Genomic DNA, 22987 nt, shown 5'->3' with positions numbered 1-22987 from the left:
TTGTAAAGTCTTTGGCAGTTATACAAAGCTTTTATTTGCTGTGGAGATTATGTCTGATCACATTTCCTCAAATATAAAGAATATTCTAATTCAACAGCTGCAGTTCTCTAACATTCGCCCTTGAGTTACGACAGCACAACACAAAAACACAGGTGAAGCCCCTCCTTAATCTTTTTGGTTAACATTAACTGACAATGAATTCCAACACAACTATGTTTTTTTTATTTTCGATCTTCCTCGGTTAACTTTTGCAGCAGCTCACTAACGACAGTAGTCAGAAGCTTGATATCCTCATCCTCTGAAAACCTGTGCTCTGCATTCTTTCGGAGGATGATGTCCACATCATTGCTGACAAGTTGTTCTGCCACTTTGATGGAAACATGCCAGGGGACCGCGTCATCCTTCATGCCATGCAAGAGCCGCACTGGGCATAAGATGTTGATGCTGCTTTGTAGCAGACAGTGCTCCTCTGATTCCTTTATAAAGTTATATTTTATGGTGTAGAAGCCACTGGCACTGTACTTGGATAGCATATTGTATTTGCCTGTCCTCTCAATATCTGCTCTAGCCTGACAATGAAAGAAAAGAGGGAGGGAAAGGACACAGATTAGGCACATGCAATGAGAAGAGACAGAAATTTCATCCATTTCTAACAAACTTGATTACAGACATTGCTGCAGAAAACTCAGCTCTTTGGAAGCAGGGTCAATACGTTAAGCTCAGATGTTTGCTGAGCTTCTCCAGCAATTTATGATTTTGAGCATCCGCAGTTCATTGTTTTGTAAAAGTTATAAGGACTTGGTGGGGCATGAGGGTGCAATCAAAATTCCTGATGAGGGGTTTATGCCTGAATTTTCGACTCTCCTGCTCCTCGGATGCTGCCCGACCAGACGTGGAAGGAATCCATCAACACTGCGGAAATACTTCAATGCCACTTATAAGAAAAGGTGAGACTTGGGAGGGAGTACCTTTATTGAAACTAAGCAGCCCTGTAATTTTCTCAAAACATAGCATTACAAACAGGGCTTGGCATGTTGTCCAATTAACATCCTTTGCGCGTGTCTTTTCCTTCAGTTGAATTGAGCAGGGCAGTGCTTGGAGTAAGAAGCACCTAGGTGTCCCTACCCCTGAGCCAGGAGGTCTGGGTTTAAGTCCCACCTGCTCTGGAGGGGTGTAATAACATCTCTGAACATGCTGACTCGACAATATTTAAAAGAACACCTGGGAACTAATGTCAGGTGGTGTCAACTCCCTGAAAACTGCGATGGCATCTCTACACTTCACAGAATTAAAAATCACAGCACACCAGGTTACAGTCCAACAGGTTTGTTTGGAATCACTAGCTTTCAAAGCACTGCTCCTTCATCACTGTGCAATCCTGTTGCTATAAAGTCTGTGTCTTATGATTCTGCTCCACAACCACCTGATGAAGAAACAACGCTTTGAAAGCTATCGATTCCAAATAAACCTGTTGGACTATAACCTGGCATTGTGTGATTCTTACTTTTGTCCGCCTCAATCCTTCCACGCCTTCACAGAATTGTTATGGTGCAGAAGGCACCCGTTTAGTCCACCTTGTCTGCACCAAACCAAAAACTATTGTTCCAATAAACTTATAAGGCTGTAGTTAAAAATAATGGAAAATCTTAAAAAGCTCAAGAGGGCACGAAGTGAGCCATGTTTTGCCACCATTCCAATTGCCTTAAGCCCTCGTCAAGTTTGCACAGAGAGAAAATTCCACAAATAAGGTGCAAAGTATCTCATTGAAATTCTACCCAGCTTGGGATCAGCTCTTGCAACCATGACAGGCTGTTGGCTCAAAGCTGTCTCAGAAAGGAAGAATGTGCATTTATGTAGCACCTTTTTGGAAAACTCAGATCACCTCAAAGCACTTGGCAGCCAATTAAATACTTTGAAATGTCACCACTGTAATGTTTTACACTTGGGGTGTGCCTTTCCCCTCTGGTCAGCTCTAAAGCAAATCAGGTAAAGAATTCTAATCTGAAAATGTGTTGCTGGAAAAGCGCAGCAGGTCAGGCAGCATCCAAGGAACAGGAGATTCGACATTTCGGGCATAAGCCCTTCTTCAGGAATGAATTCTAATGTACAGAATGCTGCAAAGACTCAGCAGGTCCAGGAGCATCTGTGGAGAGAGAAAGCAGAGTTAACGTCTTCTTCAGAACTCTGAAAAAACCTCTGAGTGAGCTCTGTCATACAGAGGTGGAAGCTGGAATGTTTTGAAAAAGCTGAGTCCGGGTGGATAAGCAGACTGCCATAAAAAAAATACAAGAGTGCAAAATATGAACTAAGCATTGAAATAGTATGTCTGGAGAAGGTCGAGAGTATGGTGCTGGAAAAGCACAGCAAGTCAGGTCAGTATTCGAGGAGGAGAATCGATGTTTCGGGCAAAAGCCTTGCTCTTCGGATGCTGCCTGACCTGCTGTGCTCTGCCAGCAACACACTCTTGACTCTAACCTCCAGCATCTGCAGTCCTCACTTTCTCCTAGCTTGGAGAGGGTGTCAAGGGAATGAATGGGGGCAATATACCGACAATACCCACTTAGCTAGGAATATAATTATTCACAACAAAAGCAGAATTTGCAGCAAATATAGACCTGCAAAACAAAAAGGGCACACGGCCTTTGTCACAAATTCTAAAGATTCATCTATCTTGTCTCTTTACAGATTTTTGCTAATTTCAGCATTTTCTGACTTGTTTTTTCAGGTTGCCGTACTCTCTCGCCTGTTTTTTTTCACTCATTCAACTATTTAAACATTGGTGCACTTACAATCTCTTACCTCAGAGGGGAGCTGGTTGAAAACAGTTACAAAATGATCAGCAGCTGTTGCTATACCAACCAACCCGGCCACTTTCTCTGGCTTTGCAAGGGCAGCCAATAACATAAGCCAACCACCCATGCTGGAGCCAACAAGAACCTGAAATAATGAGGATAGAGAAGGAGAGACATTTAGCTATGACATGAAATTAACATTCTAATAAATCATAATATCCCCAAAGCGTGGAGATGTTAAAGGACCAGTGCACAAACCACTACAGGTCTCATTTGTTCTATTATCACCACATTTTCATTTTAGCATGAAGTAGTGATTGGAATGAGATTGGCCGGGTGGATCACATTGCGTATGTGCTCCCTGATTGCAGCTGTTAACCTGGGCCAATCAGGGAGCCCTGGCTGACAGAGAAACAGCACTACCCCTGTTAGGCGATAGTGTGGGAGGCAAAGAAGAAAAATATAGAAACGGGAATCTCTCAGAGGACCTCCTCGTGGGTCTGCTTCTGGTCCTGGTCAAACTGGCCATAAGCAGGTCCAGGCAGTGGGCCGTGGAGGGGGTCGTTAGGGCTGACTGCCTGCCCCTCTTCCGTGGTTACGTTAGAGCCCGGGTGTCTCTGGAGAAGGACCATGCGTTGTCCACCAACACCCTGGAGTTGTTCAGGGAGAGGTGGGCGCCAGAGGGAGTGAAGTGCATTATTTCCCCCTCTAACTCTATTTTGATTTAATCCCTGCCCTTCTCTTCACTGTTTGATCACACAGCATTGCCCTTTGATGTGAAGGGCACTGCTTGTCACTGGTCTCTCGGGTGTTTCCTATCTTCTGGATCTTGAATAAAGATTTGTACACCTTGTGTCTTTCACTGTGTCCCTCATCTGCACACACACCACATTAAAAAAAATAAACAGGAGTTTCAGCCCTATCCCGTTAGGTGGTAATGTGGGAAAGAAAAAAGAAAGAGGAGTCTCTCAGAGGACTCTTTGTGGGTCTGCTCCTGGGCCTGGCCAAACTGGCCATAAACAGGTCCAGGTAGCGGGCCGTGAAGGGGGTCGTTAGGGCTGACTGCCTGCCCCTCTTCCGCGGTTACGGTTAGAGCCTGAGTGTCTCTGGAGAAGGAGCACGCGGTGTCCACCAACACCCTGGAGTTGTTCAGGGAGAGGTGGGCGCCGCAGGGAGTGGAGTGTATTATTTCCCCCTCCAACTCTATTTTGATTTAATCCCTGCCCAACCCTTCACTGTCTGATCACGCAGCATTGCCCTATATCGAGATGACTTGGGATGTGGAAGAAACCAAGTGGAAGAGAAGAAGCCAGAGAGAGATGGAAGTGTTCAGAACTGGTGTTCAGGAGTGGATCCAAAGTTGTGGAGTTGAAGCTAGATGAGATTAATCAGAATCATGTTAAATGGTGGAGCAGGCACAGGGGCTGAATGGCCTCATCCTAGTTATGTTCAGAGGGAAGCTGCAACAGTTAATAAGTAAGAGTCAATACATGTTAATAAGTTAGCAACAGTTGATAAATTATTAAGATTGTATCAGTAAAAAGATAGTTAATATAAAGGTTAGTAAGTGCTGGTAAGAGTTGGTAAGTTAGTAAGAATTAAGAAAAGTTAGTGTTAGTAAGAGATAATAAAGTGTTAGTAAGAGCTGGTTAGTGGAGATTTAGGGTACTTAGATTCAAGGCAACCAATAAGTTTTAACCTGAAAATTACATTTAATGCATCATAAAGATATGTTTTCTAAACAGGAAGCGATTGTCCTTTTGCATGCTGTTGTATAGCACCAGATCATATTCGGAGTGCTAAATGAGGAAAAGTGTATTAGAAGTTTTACTCCTTGAAGAATAATCTCTACATTTTCTAGAATATGCTTATTTTGGAGGAAGACGTAAAGGGTAAAATAATGCAACCAATGCAGTACTGCCCACTCTACATATACTAACCATTCTACACAATCTATATATTGTACACATATAAGCTCACTATTGTTATCTTTATCAGGAATACCGATCTTCCAGCAATGTCCTGGCAATTCCAGGAATTAAATATTGATTTCCTGATCATTGATATGCAAACCAGAAATCACAGATGCATTATAATCTTGCCCTATGGCAAGGCAATTCTTAGATTAGACACTCCAACAATAAAATGAAGACAATTGTTAAAATAGTTTTAATCCTACATTCATCAACCACCACCGAACACCCCAAACCTCTCATCAAAATACCATCCTCTTCTTCAGTGCAATTCCACACATGCTGGCTACCCGACAGCAATTCTCTCAAGTTACCACTGTACACCTGAAATGTATATATAGGTCCGTGCTGTCCAGTTTTGAAACCTCGAAGAGGCATTGTGATCAAGCCTGATCTGAAAGCCAGACAAATGTACTTCGTGGGACAGATTGTGGAATAGGTGTATCAGCCCTGATGATTTTTCCTCACTTTTGTCCAGTGCACTGAGATTAGATGTGTAGTTCAGAGCTAACTTAAGTTGAACCCATTATAACCAAGAAGCTTTTGCTGTGCATTTGGAGGGTAGTGGCATGGCAGCAATATCACTGGGCCAGTAATTAACAGCTCTGGAGTAAACACTCTACAGACACGGTTTCAAATCCCCCTCATGGCAGCTGGTGGAACTTAAATCCAAGTATTAATCAAATTATTAATGATCATGAGACTACTGGATTGACATAAAATTTGGTTCACTCGTGTCCTTTAGGGGAGGAATCTGCCAACTGTACCTGATCTGACCTACATATGAAGAGATCGACACTGATGTGGTTGACTTTGACCCACTCTCTGAACTGGCCTAGCTCAGTCAAGAAGGTGGCTCACCACCATCTTTAAGGGCAATTCAGGACAGGCAATAAATGTTGGCCTTGCCAGTGGCACAACCCAAAGAGAAAGCAAAAAAAAAGCAGCCGACTGGGCAATGCTTCCTTTGTACGAAAGCTACTGGAGAGCTAATGTGAAGTGTTTCATTTCTCCTGGCAAATCCTTAGGTAGGCAGCCTCTCCCTGGAGTATACTCCTTCCAAAAAGCAACAATAGATGCTTCCAGCTGGTTAGTACATTGGCTGGTTCATTGCTGTTTTTGCATCCAGCCTGTCATATCCAAGTAGCACAATGACATTTCAGCAGAGTGGCTGCTTGTTTTAAGGGCATGAAAATTTTTCACCGCGAGGATTAAAGGAACACTGTTTTGCGTTGAAGCTTCCACTTCCCCGGTTCTGGTTAATAATTCACAGGGACTGAAATATTCCTTTAAGAACATTATATTCTGTAAGTGTACACACATTTCTCAATGAGTTCCACAGAATGGGGCATCACAGGAGTCAGCCATTCAGCCCATCGCCCTTGTGTCACCTCTTTGAAGAGTTACCCAATTGGTCCCACTCCCTATCTTTCCTCCCTCCTCTTGCAAATTTATTACCTTCACATACTTCCAATTGTCTTTCAGAAGTTATGAATGAATCAGCTTCCACCTTTTTTCCAACTGCGCATTCTAGTAACTCACTGAGTCAAAATGTTTCCTAAGACCATCCCTGGTTCTTTTGAGAGAGTTACCTTAAATCTATTTCCCTTGGTTATAAAACCTCTGTCAGTGAAATACTTCCTCCTCACCTAATCTTCATGATTCTGAACTCCTCTTAAGAGAAATTCCAGGAAGAAGCTATTAAGTAGATTCCAACACTTTTGCGGCCAAATCAGCCCACTAATAACATGTGAAGTTTGGACACCTTAAACAACAAGAATTCTGACCTGGTGAACTCTCCCCCACACCCCCTTCCACCCCAACCATTTCACCAACTTCTATAGATGCACTGCAGAAAGCATACTGTCCAGGCGCCTGGTACGGTAACTGCTCTGCCCACAACCAGAAGAGTAAAAAATGAGGTCTGCAGATGCTGGAGATCACAGCTGCAAATGTGTTGCTGGTCAAAGCACAGCAGGTTAGGCAGCATCTCAGGAATAGAGAATTCAACGTTTCGAGCATAAGCCCTTCATCAGGAATAAGATGAAGGGCTTATGCTCGAAACGTTGAATTCTCTATTCCTGAGATGCTGCCTAACCTGCTGTGCTTTGACCAGCAACACATTTGCAGCCACAACCAGAAGAAGCTACTGAAGGTGGTGTGCACAGCTCAGACCATCACAGGAGTTAACGTCCATCCATTTACATGTATTGTTGCCGCGGAAAGGCACACAACATCATCAAAGACCCGTCCCACCCTGGTAATGCTCTCCTACAACCTCCCCCATCAGTCAGAAGATACAGAAGCTTGAACACACACATACGAGAAGGTTCAAGAACAGCATCTTCCCTGTCACTATTAGATTGATGAATGGACTCTCTAACTTCAAATAATGCTGATCTTGTTAATGTTGATCTTGCTTAGTACACATCTTTTGCCATGTAACCTGTATGCCTTACTCTATCCTAGGCTCTTTTTCACCCTATGATCTGTTTGTCCCTGCTTACTATGATCTGCCTGTACTGCTCATAAACAAAGCCTTTCACTATGCTTAGGTACATGTGACAATAAATCAAATCAAATCAAATCAAATGGGTGGATGGGGAAGTTCCCACGATAGCTTTTCACAATGAGGGGTGTTTGGCAGGAAGTCTTTCTTCTGCCATGACTCTGTTACACACCAAGAGTAGACCACCCCTTTACCCTCCCAGCTTTAGAATTCTAGGATTACTAAGGAAGACAAGGAATACATATAATTTCTTTACCTTTTGTTAATCCACATTTAAGTTTGCAAGTCTAAAGGGGCAGGGGGTGGTGCAGACAATAGAAACAAGTGTTTAAATAAATGTTTTAATTAGTGGACAACAAAGAGATGTTTTGAATTAGAAAATGCTCCTTCAGCCTGCAACTCTGAAGAGTACAAAGTTAAAAATCACACAACACCAGGTTATAGTCCAACAGGTATATTCAGAAGCACTAGCTGTCGGAGCACTGCTCCTTCATCAGGTATTTGTGAAGCAAGATCAAAAGACAAGGAATTTATCTGTCAATTCTGTGTCTTATGGTCCTTCTCCACATCTACCTGATGAAGGAGCAGTGCTCTGATAGCTAGAGATTCCAAATAAACCTATTGGCATATAACCTGGTATCGTGTGGTTTTTAATTTTATCCATCCCTGTCCAACACTGGCTCCTCCACATCCTGAAGGGTACAGACCAAGGAGGTTTGAGGTTTAACCTCCAGTCTATGGCAGAACTGCTTTATTGCAAGGTAGGGGAACCCAAAACCAGAGGGCACAGTCTTAAGTTGAAAGGGGCAAGATTTAAAAGAGACCGGAGGGGCAACTTTTTCATGACAAGAGTCGTGTGTGTATGGAATGAGCTGTCAGAGGAAGTGATGGAGTCTGGTACAATTACAATATTTAAAAGGCATCTGAATCGGTATATGAACAGGGAGGGTTTAGAAGGATGTGGGCTAAATGCAAGCAAAATGGGACTAGATTAATTTAGGATATCTGGTCAGCATGGACGAGTTAGACCGAAAGGCCTGTTTCTATGCTGTACATCTCTATGACTCTCTGACTTTATGCTAATTAACTGCCCACCTTGTTTTTGCTGATTAGGAGGGAGAGGTAAAATAAGCCTGAGTGCAACTGAAAGAGAATGTCATTTTCATTTAAGTTTAGAAGGTACAGCTACAGGAGGGTGCAGAGATTCACTTGTGAATATGTAGTCTCTTCTCGAGATTAACGGCCTTCAATGGGCAACTACGGGCATCATCTGTCTCCCAAGAGCTGATACAGCGTGCGTTGGTAATCTAGTGACCTATTCATCAATGCCAACCTGAGCTGTAGTCCTTACTTTGTGCTGTGCCATGATCCCTCCCATCCAAAACCAATCATAAAGCAACAGAAGTTAATCAAGGCTCCTTAGACAGCACCTTCTAAACTTGCAACCACTTCCACCTAGAAGGACACGGGCAGCAATACACTACAGCAAGTTCCCTTCCAAGCCACTCACCAGCCTGACTTGGGAAGTTAATTGCGGTACCTTCCACTGTCACTGGGTCAAAATTCTAGGTACCAATGCCAACAGACTGCATGGTTCAAGAAGACAACCAGGGATGGACAATAAACGCTGGGTCTTGCCAACACTCATGCCCCATGAATGGATTTTAAAAATGTCAAGATAAGTCACAAATTTTTTTTTCAAGTACACCCTTTTTTTGTCAGTTTTTGGTTTAAAACAGCCCTTTTTCCATTTTAGGCCGCAGCGGAGAACAAATTTTAAAAAATTTAAAAGGTCTGTCTTCAGATGAGTCACCTGTGGAGCCACCTACGGCACCAAAAGCAGATGCATTTATATAGCACCTTTAACATAACATGACATCTCAATTGCTTCAGAGAAACATAATCAGACAATCATTTAACATTAAACCGAGGAAACCTATTAAGATCAATAGCTTGGTCAAAGAAGCAGGCCTTAAGGAGTCTCTTAAAAGTAGACTAAAAGGGTAAAGAGGTGGCAGGCTTAGGAATGGAACTGTAGAGTTTCGGTCTTAAATGGTTGAAGGGAAGGCCACCAACTTAGTGAAAGAAATCAGGGGAGCACTAGAATCTGGGAAACACAAAGATCTCCAAGGGTCAGAAGAGGTTAGAGGAAGGGAGGTAGTGAGGTCCTGGAGCACAAGGATAAGAACCTTACCACTACCGCTGGGTTCTGACACTCAGTATTCATCTTTGTAAGGGTACAGGAGAGCCAGCAGCACTCTGCTATAGCCCACTATGAATGACTGTCATCGGAGGAGAAGAGGAGGGAAAGACTAAAGATGGGGATACGGAAACAAAAGGTAGCTGTTTCACTATTGAACGTAGGGAAATGAAGTCGGGCCCAACTTGTTAAATGAATGATAACGAAATGGAAATAAACACGTGGGTATAAGTGCTGACCTGTGGTCCTGTGGTGAGAGTGTCCAAGACTGTCAGCACGTCATTCTTCCAATCTCCCAAACTGCAGTCCTCAGAATCACCTTCGGAACTGCCACAGCCGGTATAATCAAACCTGCAGATAGCAGCACAGACTAGCTCAGATAAAAGACAGCCTGATTAAAAAAAAACAAACTAAATTCATATTTTAGGTAAAATTTGACACAAACATAATCTGTATCATGGAAATGCTACATTTTAACTGACAAGGATTAAACTTGCATCAGTAAAGCATGCAAGTTACTACACTGCAGTGATTAGTGAATCTATTTTATCAGATATGGAAGTAGATTAAGTCTGCATGCTGTAGGTGGACAAACAGTTCAATGGTAGCACAATCTTGTAGTTCCACTGCAGTACTGAGCAATGTCTTTGATCTTTCTCAGGGGACATCGCTGGACAGACCAAAAGCCTGTTTCTCTGGCTTCTTGGCAAGACCACTGTCAAGTTGCTTTTAATCTTAGAGAGATGGATAAAAGAATTTCTCTCCCCTTAATCAACTCAGGAGATCAAAGGACATAAGAATCTTTTGCATTAAATATTCAGTTACATCACTGTGTTCTTAAATCATTGAATCCCTATAGTGTGGAAGCAGGCCATTCAACCCATTGAGTTTGCATCATCCCTCCAAAAGAGCACAGCACCAAGATCCACTTGCATTTCATATGGTTAATCCACCCTTCTGCAGTCCAAAGGTGTACAAGATAGAAACTCAGACAGCCAATGGAAACCCACATAGTCACAGGGAGAATGTGCAAACTCCACACAGACAATTGACCAAGGGAGGAACTGAACCTGAGTCCCACATGTTCTGAGGCAGCAGAGCTAACCACTGAGCTATTATGCCACCCAGTCATCACTGGGTTTCTGTAGGGTACTTCAGAGTTCTGAAATTGTAATAAAAATTAAATCCATTCATTTTACTTAAATCCAAAGTGGCTGTTCAGAGACTCTTCTACTTTAGAGACACAGAACTCTTTCTTCTATTTGTTTTCTAAATTACATCCTTGAAATTATTGTAAGCAACTAGTGCTTTCATTCCCAGGATTTGTAGACAGTGAAGTGTTCAACTAGCTTGAGTTCCAGACAGTATGTACACTTGCTCATTATGAACACTTTTATAATATATAGCACAAACCTAACAAAATAGTACAGAAATCAGCATCATTACCACATATCGAAAATGTTGTTATTTGAAACATGTATAATTGACAATCATTTATCCAAAAAGGAACTAAGGGTATGAAAAGTTCTTTCTGGGTTCAGAAATTCTCCTTAAATTTGACAGGTTTGCGAAAAAGTAAGACATTTAGTGAGAATCGTTGTAATCAGGGTTAATTGTTACACCCAGGTTGCGTTTATTCTGCTTGGCAAAAATCAGACCGTCAGAGATTGCTGTCTGTAATGGATTCAGTGCTGCCTGAGAAGTTATGTGAGCATCAAGGCAGCCAAAAATAAAAAGGAACTGCAATATTCTCTGAAATTGGCCATGACTTACCATCGGACCTTGCCTCCCTTTGCCAGGGAAGGAGTCTAATCAATACTGGCTCCCACTGTTCTGTTAAATTTGGAAACGTGCCATACAGGGAATAGCTGAGTACAAATCCGTGTCTGACGACTCTGACATTCTGGCACTTTTGCACAGTATTGATTTCCTTAGATCGTGAGGGCTCTCAAACTGTTAATTCTGCCAAGTTTTGCCATTCAATTTGACTCTGAAGTACTCAATGAGGAAAGGGTTATGCATTATTATTAAGCAGTTACTTGTTTCCGTGGAAACTATAACAAAGCTTGCAGTTCACAAAAGGAAACAAACAGATGAGTCTGGTTTTAATAAGATTTTGCAGATGCCATTTTTAAAAAAAAAATTGAAGTTTTCTTTTGAAAGCATGCATACATTACGTTTGTTGATAGCATCAACTTTGGCTCGAGCTCATGTACAAAAGGGTGAAATTCCTGTCACAAGCACATAACCAATGGTGTATATTTCATCCTGTAATTAGCAAGTTTGCTCTCTGTGCAAAATGCACATTACCAAGCCAGATGTTCCCATAATAGAGGGCTGACCGTGCCAAGGTGCAGCAGGTGAGATGGGACCATTGGGCCTCTATCTTTCATATACAAAGTGGTTAGAAATTAGGGAGAGATAAAAAAAAATGCACACAGATATTTTTTTCCTTTAAGAGAGGAAGGTCATTCTCTTCAAGGTCTTTCAGAACAAATTTGAAAGATGAACCGTGAAGATTTCTCAGCGAAGTAGTGCAAAAGTCAGCCTCTCCATCCAATGCCAGCTTAGGTTTGAATTTTAATGAGGTTGTGCGCTCTCGCACACAAGTGAAGGCTCAGATTTCTTTGGCAGGCGTTGAGCACTACAAATGCAATTCAAAAATGCATTCTTCCATTGAAGTGTTTGGTACTGTAATAATCCCATAGATCCAGACACAGGGTGTGTTATAATTTAATAACCCTTGACCTGTGTTAATGATAGTCGAAAATGTGGTGCTGGAAAGGCACAGCAGGTCAGGCAGCAGCTGAGAAGTTTGGGGTAAAAGCCCTTCATCAGGAATGGCCCCTGCCTGAAATGTCGATTCTCCTGCTCCTCGAATACTGCCTGACCTGCTGTGCTTTTCCAGCACTACACTCTCGACTCTGATCTCCAGTCCTCACTTTCTCCCAGTGTTAATGATATTCTAGCTACCAGATGCTTAGTGATATTTAAAAATGAAATGTTATTGCCTTAACCAGGCTTCCTAGCCACATACGAACCCATCTTCATTGACAGCACTCTCATTTCGAGGTCAGAAGTTTACAGGTTTGAGCGCTAATGCAGTGATATAACACCGAAGTTCAGTTGACATTCAAGACGATACTGTTGGAAGTACTGTCTTCAGATGAAACATTAAACTAATCATATTCTGCAACTTAGGTGGATGGAAGTGATCTAACGGTGTTCCCCAGAGAAGATCCGGGAGCTCTCCTGACATTCTTTCTCCACCAACACAATTGCAAGCAGATTATTTCATTGTTCTTTGCAGAATCTAGTAATGCACACATTTACACCAGGTGTGATCAATGGCAAGGCTAGTATTAATTGTTCAGATCCAGAACCCTGCACAATGGCTCAGAGGTTAGCACTGCTGCCTCACAGCACCAATGATCTGGGTTTGCTCCCACCCTCAGGCGACTGACTGTGTGGAGTTTGTACATTTGCCCCATATCTGTGTGGGTTTCCTCTGGGTGCTCTGGTTTCCTCCCTCAGTCCAAAGATGTGCAGGAGGACATCTATTAGGTGGACTGGCCATGCTAAACTACACGTAGTATCCAGTGATGTGCAGGCTAGGTGGGTTAGCCATAGGAACTGCAGGTTTTCAGGAATGGGGTAGGTCTAGGTGGTATGCTCTTTGAAAGGTTGGCATGACTCGATGGGCTGAATGGCTTGCTTCCTTGCTGTAGGGAGTCTATGAACCGCTGCAGTCCATGGGCAGCATGGTGGCACAGTGGTTAGCACTGCTGCCTCACAGCGCTGGGGACCTGGGTTCAATTCCTGCCTCAGGCAACTGTCTGTGTGGAGTTTGCACATTCTTCTCTGGGTGTTCCAGTTTCTTCCCACTGTCCAAAAAATGTGCAGGTGAGGTGAAATGGCCATGCTAAATTGCCTGTAGTATTAGGTGAAGGGGTAAATGTAGGGCAATGGGTCTGGGTGGGTTGCTCTTCAGAGGGTCGGTGTGGACTTGTTGGGCCGAAGGGCCTATTTCCACACTGTAAGTAATCTAATCATAAGATGTAGGAACACCTACAGTGTTGTTAGGGGAGTGAGTTCCAGGATTTTCCCCCAGTGACAGTAAAGAAATAGTTAACCAGTTCCATGACAGAATGGTGTTTGATGTGAAGAGGAACTAATAAGTGGTGATGATCCATACATCTCCTGTCTGAATGGTACTGAGTTTAGAAAATACATTCCTATTGTGGTTATACCTCCAAAACACTTTCTTGCCTCTGAAACACTTTGAAGTGTCTGAAGCCTGTGAGTGGTGTTATATAAATGCAATTTCATTCATTCTTTCAAGCCACCACCAGTAGAATAGGAAATCAAGCACAATGGATACAGCAACAGTTTCCGAGTCTCAAAGATGTTGGATGTTTTGGTAGGAAGGTTTCCACACTTTGTAAAGTGAACCATTTCAGAAAGTGCTTAACAAAAAGGAACCAAGTACGATGTTAAGAAATATCTGATATTATACCAATTGAGGGTAAATTTCATTTTAAAAGTTCACACATTAATCAGGATTGCTTATAGAGCAAGTGTGTGTCCTGTAAGTCCTTAGCAACTGATAATAGATTTATCATCTGTGACCAAACATTGTAAGCAATGAAAATAAAGATGCTGAATCGATTGCCAGCAATTGTTATAAATAGGAATATAAAATAAAATTTGAAGCATTCTACAGAACAAGTCAACAGGATGTGAACTGTTGGCTCCTCTTCTTGTTTACTTACAGAATTGGTTATTTTAATTAGCTAAGTTAATTGGCTGTGAAAACTTCTAAATGTCAATGCCTCAGCTCAGTAAGCAGACAGGGTACAATCAAATACACCAATGATTTTATTGTCCTCGACCATATCAAGCCATTTACTTCCTTGCTTCTTTATGTTTCTAACTATTAAATACCTGAAAACCCATTTTGTCATCAGGTTATCTCCATGACCTCTTTTCCTACCTCACAACCTCAGTTACAGAAATGCAGCATGGAGGGAAGTCACTCAAACCACATTGGGGTCACACTGAATTGCACACTGCTATGTGGGTGAATCCAACATCGGTAAGGAAGTTGGGCCCAATGGGTGATCAGTTTTATCTGAAAAATTTAAAAGAATCATCGAAATGAAAAAATGTTTTAAAAAAGTTTGTGAACTCATCGCACAGCTCAAGGTCCAGTGAGTCATACAAAACGGCATAGAATCCTTACAGTGCAGATAGAGGCCAAAGTACTGCTGAAGGAACCTGGGTTACCTTACTACCATGGTTATACCTCCAAAACGCTTTCTTGCCTTGAACGCACTTTGAAATGTCCGAAGTCTGAGAGTGATGTTATATAAATGAGATTTCATTCCTTCCACCAGTAGAATAGGAAATCAAGCACAATGGATACCAGCAACAAGTTCAGAATCTCGAGCGGCTGGAATCCAATCTGGGTCCCTGGCGCTGTGAGGCAGCAGTGCTAGCCACTGTGCCACCCCAGATGGAGGAACATGGCCTCAGCCGCAAAGACGGCGCCTGAGAGTCAGCAACTTCCATGTTGATTGGGTCCAGGGGCAGTGTAGACAGCAGCAAAGCGATGGAGGATGGATTGCAGCGCAGGCATCATCGATGGGGTTGAGCTATATCTTTTCATTCTTTTCATCCTTATTCTTAAGTTATTCAAAATGATACTATTTCAAGACAAATGCAAGCTCTTCACTGTATTTGTGTATTCTTACTGTAAAATACATGTGACAATCAAATCAAAATTCTGGTCCATCTCTCCATCAAGATCTATGTTAAAATCTTCCAGTGTGGAATATTTCCTTTAGCTGGGAAGTTACCTCTCACCTAAGGCTGACATTAATGTAAAACCCAACACTACATCTAATCTTTGAGCACTGCCTTTGGACACGCAATGATGAGAGTCTTTCCCAAAATGTGCTCATACCAGGATCGTTTTTAAAAGAGTCACCCATCTGACTCTTCAACGTGGCTTTGAACCTTAGACCACATACAGACACCACCTTAAGGCCCTTGAGAGGTTCCCTTATGAGGGTCTCACATCAGCTGGGAGGACAGGAATTCTAACATTGGTGTCCTTGAAGCAGTCGATATCACCAGCATCGAGGCTGTGATTATTCAAAACCAACTCGGCTGGGCCGGCCTTGTGCTGAGGATGCCTGAGCTCTGACTGCCAAAGCATGGGTGAGAGCATCAGACTTCGGAGCAGGAGTAGGTCATCTGGCTCTTTAGAACCTTCTCCACCATTCACTAAAATCCAGTTGTGGAATTCATGCTGAGACTGGAAACCAGCTCAAGGAAAGCACTCAAATGAGAGGAGGACCCTAAAGAAGCTTTCCAAAGGGTCCATGAAGGTTTCCTTTGAGAAATGCAACATAGATATCAATAAATGGGAGACCCTCCATCAGACTAAACCAATGTGGAGGAAGCTCCTGTACAAAGGAACACAATTCCTTAAGAACACCCAGTAGCAAGAGGAAGTACGGAAAAGGAGCCAGAGGAAGGAACACCAATAATCTCAAGACTAAGAACCAATTCCACCTCCTAGGAACGTGTGGTGAGAGACATGGCTCTAGGTTTGGGCTCATCAGCAACACAAGGACCCACAGAACCCATCATCAGTGACACGGATTTTCCTCAGTGGATAACCATACTCATTAGTGAGTGATTGCCAACATCCTATGGAAATTTTCTTCCCCAGGTGGCTATGTTCTTCAAGTTATTTAAGGCAGAACTAGTCAGAAATTCAGTAGGCAAGGAAATTAAGGTCTATGGAGCAGACGGACAGGAACGTGGAGTTCAGGCCATAACCAGATCTTAGTGAATGGTGCTGAAGGTTCAAACGAGCCGAATGACCTATTCCTGCTCCAAAGTCGGATGCTCTCACCATCCTGACTGTGGGCAGGCCTGGTGTACAGCTGTTCTTTTCCTACCCCATATGTTTTTTGCACTTTCATCTATTGCATAAAAACATAGAGCCCAGCAAATTTATGTAGAACACAAAACATAGAAAAATAGAAGCCTTCTCCACCATTCAATATGACCAAGGCTGATGATCCAACTCAGTACCCTCTTCCTGCTTTCTCCCATAATCCGTTTAACCCCAAGAGCTATATCCAACTCCTTCTTGGAAATAGTCAGTGTTGGACTCAACCACTTTTAGTGGTGGAGAGTTCCAGAGACTCCCCACTCTCTGGGTGAAGACATTCTCCTCATCTCGGTCCTGAATGGCCTACCCCGTGTTCTCAGACTGTGACCTCTGATTCTGATTGCCACTTCAATGGCAGATCTTTTTTTGCAATTACTGCCCTGGCCTGAAGCGCATTCCAAGGTATGCTTTTTGTTTAATGTGACTGTCTTTATAAACTTTCAGATGGTACCTGACAAAGGAGTACCCTGCTGAACGGCAGAACTCCTCCATGGCCAGTGCCTTCACTGCATTCATGTCGGACTTGAATCCTGACAGGAACACAACCCCGGGATTCCGCCCAGAAATTTTATGGTAGGCCAAACGAGGCAAAGACAGCCTTGTGAGAAACTGAATCGAAGGCATCTCTCTGTAATATAAAGAAAGCTTGTTGCAATATAAAGAAGTGCTACAAACAAACCCAAAGTACAAGCCAAAACTCTGCAGTCAATTAGGCTTTTATTTTCTGTCCTATTACCAGTATAGATTAGATTAGATTACTTACAGTGTGGAAACAGGCCCTTCGGCCCAACAAGTCCACACCGACCCGCTGAAGCGCAACCCACCCATACCCCTACATTTACCCCTTATCTAACACTACGGGCAATTTAGCATGGCCAATTCACCTGACCCGCACATCTTTGGACTGTGGGAGGAAACCGGAGCACCCGGAAGAAACCCACGCAGACACGGGGAGAATGTGAGTCGGGAATTGAACCCGGGTCTCTGGCGCTGTGAGGCAGCAGTGCTAACCACTGTGCCACCATGCCGCCGGTATAGCTTAAAGTAAATCTGGTTGTCAGTTTGTGCAACAGCTGGTTTGTGCTATAGAATAACACAGAGTGAGAGTTAAATTCCTGCACCAACTTAAGTTATTATAAAGGTCTCCCCTTCTCAACCTCTCCCCTTGCTTAAGGCATGGTGACCCTCAGGTTAAACCAACACTAAACATCTCTCTCTGTAATAAGAGAGCAGGGCGATGATGACTTTACCAAAGTTCAAAGTAGTTGATGTCTTTTCATGTTTAAAAAAAATTTCTAGTTACCACAAAAGTAATCATAAAAATATTTCAATATGCATGTTTGCAGAGCGAACTATTTAAAGTTTCACACTCTCACAAGCTGACATGCCGCTGTATTTATGCAAAAATTCAATTAGGTATCCAGGCAACACAGTGGCTAGCACTGCTGCCTCATAGCACCAGGAACCTGGATTCAATTCCACCCTCAGGCAACTGTATGTGTGCAGTTTGCACATTCTCCCTGTGTCTGCCTGGGTTTCCACCAGGTGCTCCAGTTTCCTCCCACAATCAAATGATACACTGACCAGGTGGATTAGCCTGGGCAAATGCAGGGTTATGGAAGGGTGTGTGTGTGGTGGGGGGGGGGGGGGGAAGAGATGCTTGTCAGAAGATTGGCAATGGGTTGGTGGGCTGAATGGCCTACTTCCACACTGTCGGGACTCAATGATGATTATAGCTTGGCTAACGGGAGCAGTAACATTATACACTCACAGCACAAAAGCAGGCCATTTGGCCCTATATGCCCACACAGTCCTAGTGCTCCACAGGCATATCCTCCAATCCTATGAATAGGAAGGGTTTAGAGGGATACAGGCCAAATGGGACTCGATTTATGTAGGATATCTGATCGACATGGATAAGTTAGGGTGAAGGGTCTGTTTCTGTGCTCTATCTACATAAACTTCTATTTCCTGTCTCTGATCCTGGCCTGAACGTTAGTGAGTATTTAACGTGACATCAGCAATGCCTAGCCCACTCCCCAATTATCTTCTCAATCAATGCACAGGCTGTCATTACACCCTCAGCGCTGCTCGGGGATTCTCGGATCCCAGATTTTATGCGGTTATGCCTTTCACTGTGCAAGCTGCAACGTTTGACAATGTGTCTCTAGGGGGTCTGTGGTAACTGGGCAGTTCAGCATACATTGGACAACGCAGCCAAACTGGCTGGTGCACTCCACCCCCTGGACAACACACCACACCGACCCCACCCTCTGGGCAGTGCGCACTCCAACCCCTGGGACAGTGCACTCCAACCCCTGGACAACACACCACCCTGACCTCACCCTCTGGGCAGTGCACACTCCAACCACTGGACAGTACAATCCAGCGGACCGCAGATTCCCCCCAAACGTGATCGACGATGCCCTCCACCGCATCTCCTCCACTTCCCGCTCCTCCGCCCTTGAGCCCCGCTCCTCCAACCGCCACCAAGACAGAACCCCACTGGTTCTCACCTACCACCCCACCAACCTCCGTATACAACGTATCATCCGCCGTCATTTCCACCACCTCCAAACGGGCCCCACCACCAGGGATATATTTCCCTCCCCTCCCCTATCAGCGTTCCACAAAGACCACTCCCTTCGTGACTCCCTCGTCAGGTCCACACCCCCCCACCAACCCAACCTCCACTCCCGGCACCTTCCCCTGCAACCGCAGGAAATGTAAAACTTGCGCCCACACCTCCTCCCTCACTTCCCTCCAAGGCCCCAAGCGATCCTTCCATATCCGCCACAAGTTCACCTGTACCTCCACACACATCATCTATTGCATCCGCTGCACCTGATGTGGCCGCCTCTATATTGGGGAGACGGGCCGCTTACTTGCGGAACGCTTCAGAGAACACCTCAGGGAAGCCCAGACCAACCAACCCAACCACCCCGTGGCTCAACACTTTAACTCTCCCTCCCACTCCACCGAGGACATGCAGGTCCTTGGACTCCTCCACCGGCAAAACATAACAACACGACGGCTGGAGGAGGAGCGCCTCATCTTCCGCCTGGGAACCCTCCAACCACAAGGTATGAATTCAGATTTCTCCAGTTTCCTCATTTCCCCTCCCCCCACCTTGTCTCAGTCGGTTCCCTCAACTCAGCACCGCCCTCCTAACCTGCAATCTTCTTCCTAACCTCTCCGCCCCCACCCCACTCCGGCCTATCACCCTCACCTTGACCTCCTTCCACCTATCACATCTCCATCGCCCCTCCCCCAAGTCCCTCCTCCCTACTTTTTATCTTAGCCTGCCTGGCACCCTCTCCTCATTCCTGGTGAAGGGCTTATGCCCGAAACGTCGAATTTCCTATTCCTTGGATGCTGCCTGACCTGCTGTGCTTTAACCAGCAACACATTTTCAGTACAATCCAGCCCCGTGGACACTACATCCACCCCCTGGACAGTGCATAGCCACCCCTTAGACACCACACCCTCCCCCTAGACAGTATACCCCAGCACCTTGCACACCACACCCACCCCCTGGACAGTGCACTCCAGCCCCTTGGACAGTGCACCCACCCCCTGGACAGCACACTCCAGCCCCTTGCACACCACACCCACCCCCTGGACAGTGCACCCCAGTACCTTGCACACCACACCCACCCCCTGGACAGTGCACCCCAACCCCTTGGACAGTGCACCCACCCCCTGGACAGCACACTCCTTCCCCTTGGATACTACACCCACCCCTTGGACAGTGCACCCCAACCCCTTGGACATAACACCCACCCCCTGGACAGTGTACTCCAGCCCCTTGGACACGAAACCCACACCCTGGACCGTGCACTCCAGCCCCATGGCACTACACCCACCCCCTGGACAGTGCACCCCAACCCCTTGGACACTACATCACCCCCTGGACAGTGCACTCCAGCCCCATGGATGCTACACCCACACCCTGGACAGTGCACCCCAACCCCTTGGACGCTACACCCACTCCCTGGACAGTATACTCCAGCCCCATGGACACTACACCCTCCCCCTGGACAGTGCACTCCAGCCCCATGGACACTACACCCACCCTCTGGACAGTATACTCCAGCCCCATGGACACTACACCCACTCCCTGGCCAGTATACTCCAGCCCCATGGACACTACACCCACCCTCTGGACACTGCACTCCAGCCCCATGGACACTTCACCCTCCCACTGGACAGTGCACTCCAGCCCCTTGGACACTACACCCTCCCCCCGGACAGTGCACCCCAACCCCTTGGACATAACACCCACCCCCTGGACAGTGTACTCCAGCCCCTTGGACACGAAACCCACACCCTGGACCGTGCACTCCAGCCCCATGGCACTACACCCACACCCTGGACAGTGCACCCCAACCCCTTGGACACTACATCACCCCCTGGACAGTGCACTCCAGCCCCATGGACACTACACCCTCCCCCTGGACAGTGCACTCCAGCCCCATGGACACTACACCCACCCTCTGGACAGTATACTCCAGCCCCATGGACACTACACCCACTCCCTGGCCAGTATACTCCAGCCCCATGGACACTACACCCACCCTCTGGACACTGCACTCCAGCCCCATGGACACTTCACCCTCCCACTGGACAGTGCACTCCAGCCCCTTGGACACTACACCCTCCCCCCGGACAGTGCACTCCAGTCCCATGGACACTACACACACCCCCTGGACAGTACACTCCAGCCCCTTGGACACTACACCCACCCACTGGACAGTGCACTCCAGCCCCATGGACACTACACCCACTCCCCGGACAGTGCACTCCAGCCCCATGGACACTACACCCTCCCCTGGACAGTGCACTCCAGCCCCATGGACACTACACCCTCCCCCTGGACAGTGCACTCCAGCCCCTTGTACACTACACCCACCCCCTGGACAGTGCACTCCAGCCCCATGGACACTACACCCTCCCCATGGACACTACACCCACCCCCCGGACAGTGCACTCCAGCCCCATGGACACTACACCCACCCCTTGGACAGTGCACTCCAGCCCCATGGACACTTCACCCACCCCCCCCGGACAGTGCACTCCAGCCCCATGGACACTACACACACCCCCTGGACAGTGCACTCCAGCCCCATGGACACTACACCCTCCCCTGGACAGTGCACTCCAGCCCCATGGACACTACACCCACCCCCTGGACAGTGCACTCCAGCCCCATGGACACTACACCCTCCCCCTGGACAGTGCACTCCAGCCCCTTGTACACTACACCCACCCCCTGGACAGTGCACTCCAGCCCCATGGACACTACACCCTCCCCCTGGACAGTGCACTCCAGCCCCTTGGACACTACACCCTCCCCCTGGACAGTGCACTCCAGCCCCTTGGCTAGTACACTCCAGCCCCTTGGACACTACACCCACCCCCCCGGACAGTGCCCTCCAGCCCCATGGACACTACACCCACCCCCCGGACAGTGCACTCCAGCCCCATGGACACTACACCCTCCCCCTGGACAGTGCACTCCAGCCCCTTGTACACTACACCCACCCCCTGGACAGTGCACTCCAGCCCCATGGACACTACACCCTCCCCATGGACACTACACACACCCCCTGGACACTGCACTCCAGCCCCATGGACACTACACCCTCACCCCGGACAGTGCACTCCAGCCCCTTGGACGCTACACCCTCCCCATGGACACTACACCCTCCCCATGGACACTACACCCTCACCCCGGACAGTGCACTCCAGCCCCTTGGACGCTACACCCTCCCCATGGACACTACACCCTCCCCATGGACACTACACCCTCCCCCTGGACAGTGCACTCCAGCCCCATGGACACTACACCCTCCCCCTGGACAGTGCACTCCAGCCCCATGGACACTACACCCTCCCCATGGACACTACACCCACCCCCCGGACAGTGCACTCCAGCCCCATGGACACTACACCCTCCCCCTGGACAGTGCACTCCAGCCCCATGGACACTACACCCTCCCCCCGGACAGTGCACTCACTCGGGAACTACCTGAAGCTCCGGACTCAGACGCAATGAGCCACTGGCTCCTGAACAAGGTACTAACCTGGAATCAGACCAGAAGCAAAATAAACGTACCGCCCTGTCATTAAACCTAACACAGATAAACAGCAACTACGGACACACAACTGGGTCAAAAATATAAAGAATATTTGGTTTGATTTCTTTCTTTCGCATTCTCGCTCTTTTCATTTTCGCGTTCCTTTCGTTTTGCTTCTGTCGCTCAACAACTTTTATTTCTCCCCTTCCTCAGTGGGCAATGTCGTTTTTTTTTCGCGATTCAGCGATTTGTTCAGCCGTCTGCTAAATTTTGTTTATTGTGTTTTGCTGGGGAAGCATTAAGGCATTTATTTGCTGTTGTGCCTTTTAAAATGAATTTAAATTCTTTAATTGCGCCCATTTGCATCAAACTGTTGATTTCTTAGTGTGTTCATTTATTCACTAGTTTTACAAATGTAGTGAACACATTCATTGCACCTGGTTTCACATCCAGCTCCTTCCGAGTT

General features: G+C 46.1%; 1 protein-coding gene across 3 annotated transcripts; it reads right to left on the bottom strand.

The window, feature by feature from the left end:
• Positions 1-22604, bottom strand: LOC132829600 (palmitoyl-protein thioesterase ABHD10, mitochondrial-like). 3 transcript variants are annotated; one of them, XM_060846875.1, is made up of 5 exons: positions 22528-22604; positions 16893-17069; positions 9714-9825; positions 2800-2937; positions 1-569 (listed from the first exon to the last, which is right to left on the bottom strand). In XM_060846875.1, the coding sequence occupies exons 2-5, from the start codon at positions 17063-17065 to the stop codon at positions 222-224; spliced, it is 771 nt and encodes a 256-aa protein (XP_060702858.1). In that variant the 5' UTR covers positions 17066-17069; positions 22528-22604; the 3' UTR covers positions 1-221. The 3 variants fall into 3 exon arrangements, with proteins under 3 accessions (XP_060702858.1, XP_060702859.1, XP_060702860.1); XM_060846876.1 differs by lacking the exon at positions 22528-22604 and adding an exon at positions 22473-22523; XM_060846877.1 differs by lacking the exon at positions 22528-22604 and adding an exon at positions 22462-22515.
• Positions 22605-22987: the final 383 nt, after the last annotated feature.

The sequence above is a fragment of the Hemiscyllium ocellatum genome, chromosome 29, assembly GCF_020745735.1.
Source record: "Hemiscyllium ocellatum isolate sHemOce1 chromosome 29, sHemOce1.pat.X.cur, whole genome shotgun sequence".
Classification (NCBI taxonomy): domain Eukaryota; kingdom Metazoa; phylum Chordata; class Chondrichthyes; order Orectolobiformes; family Hemiscylliidae; genus Hemiscyllium; species Hemiscyllium ocellatum.
This window is presented reverse-complemented; position numbering and strand designations above follow the sequence as displayed.

Coding starts and splice junctions, on each gene's coding strand:
- LOC132829600 (XM_060846875.1), bottom strand. CDS start 17,065: ATGCCTTCGATTCAGTTTCTCACAAGGCTGTCTTTGCCTCGTTTGGCC. Junction 9,826..16,892: donor GCAGGGTACTCCTTTGTCAG/GTACCATCTGAA, acceptor TGCTATCTGCAG/GTTTGATTATACCGGCTGTG. Junction 570..2,799: donor TCAACCAGCTCCCCTCTGAG/GTAAGAGATTGT, acceptor TTTCATTGTCAG/GCTAGAGCAGATATTGAGAG.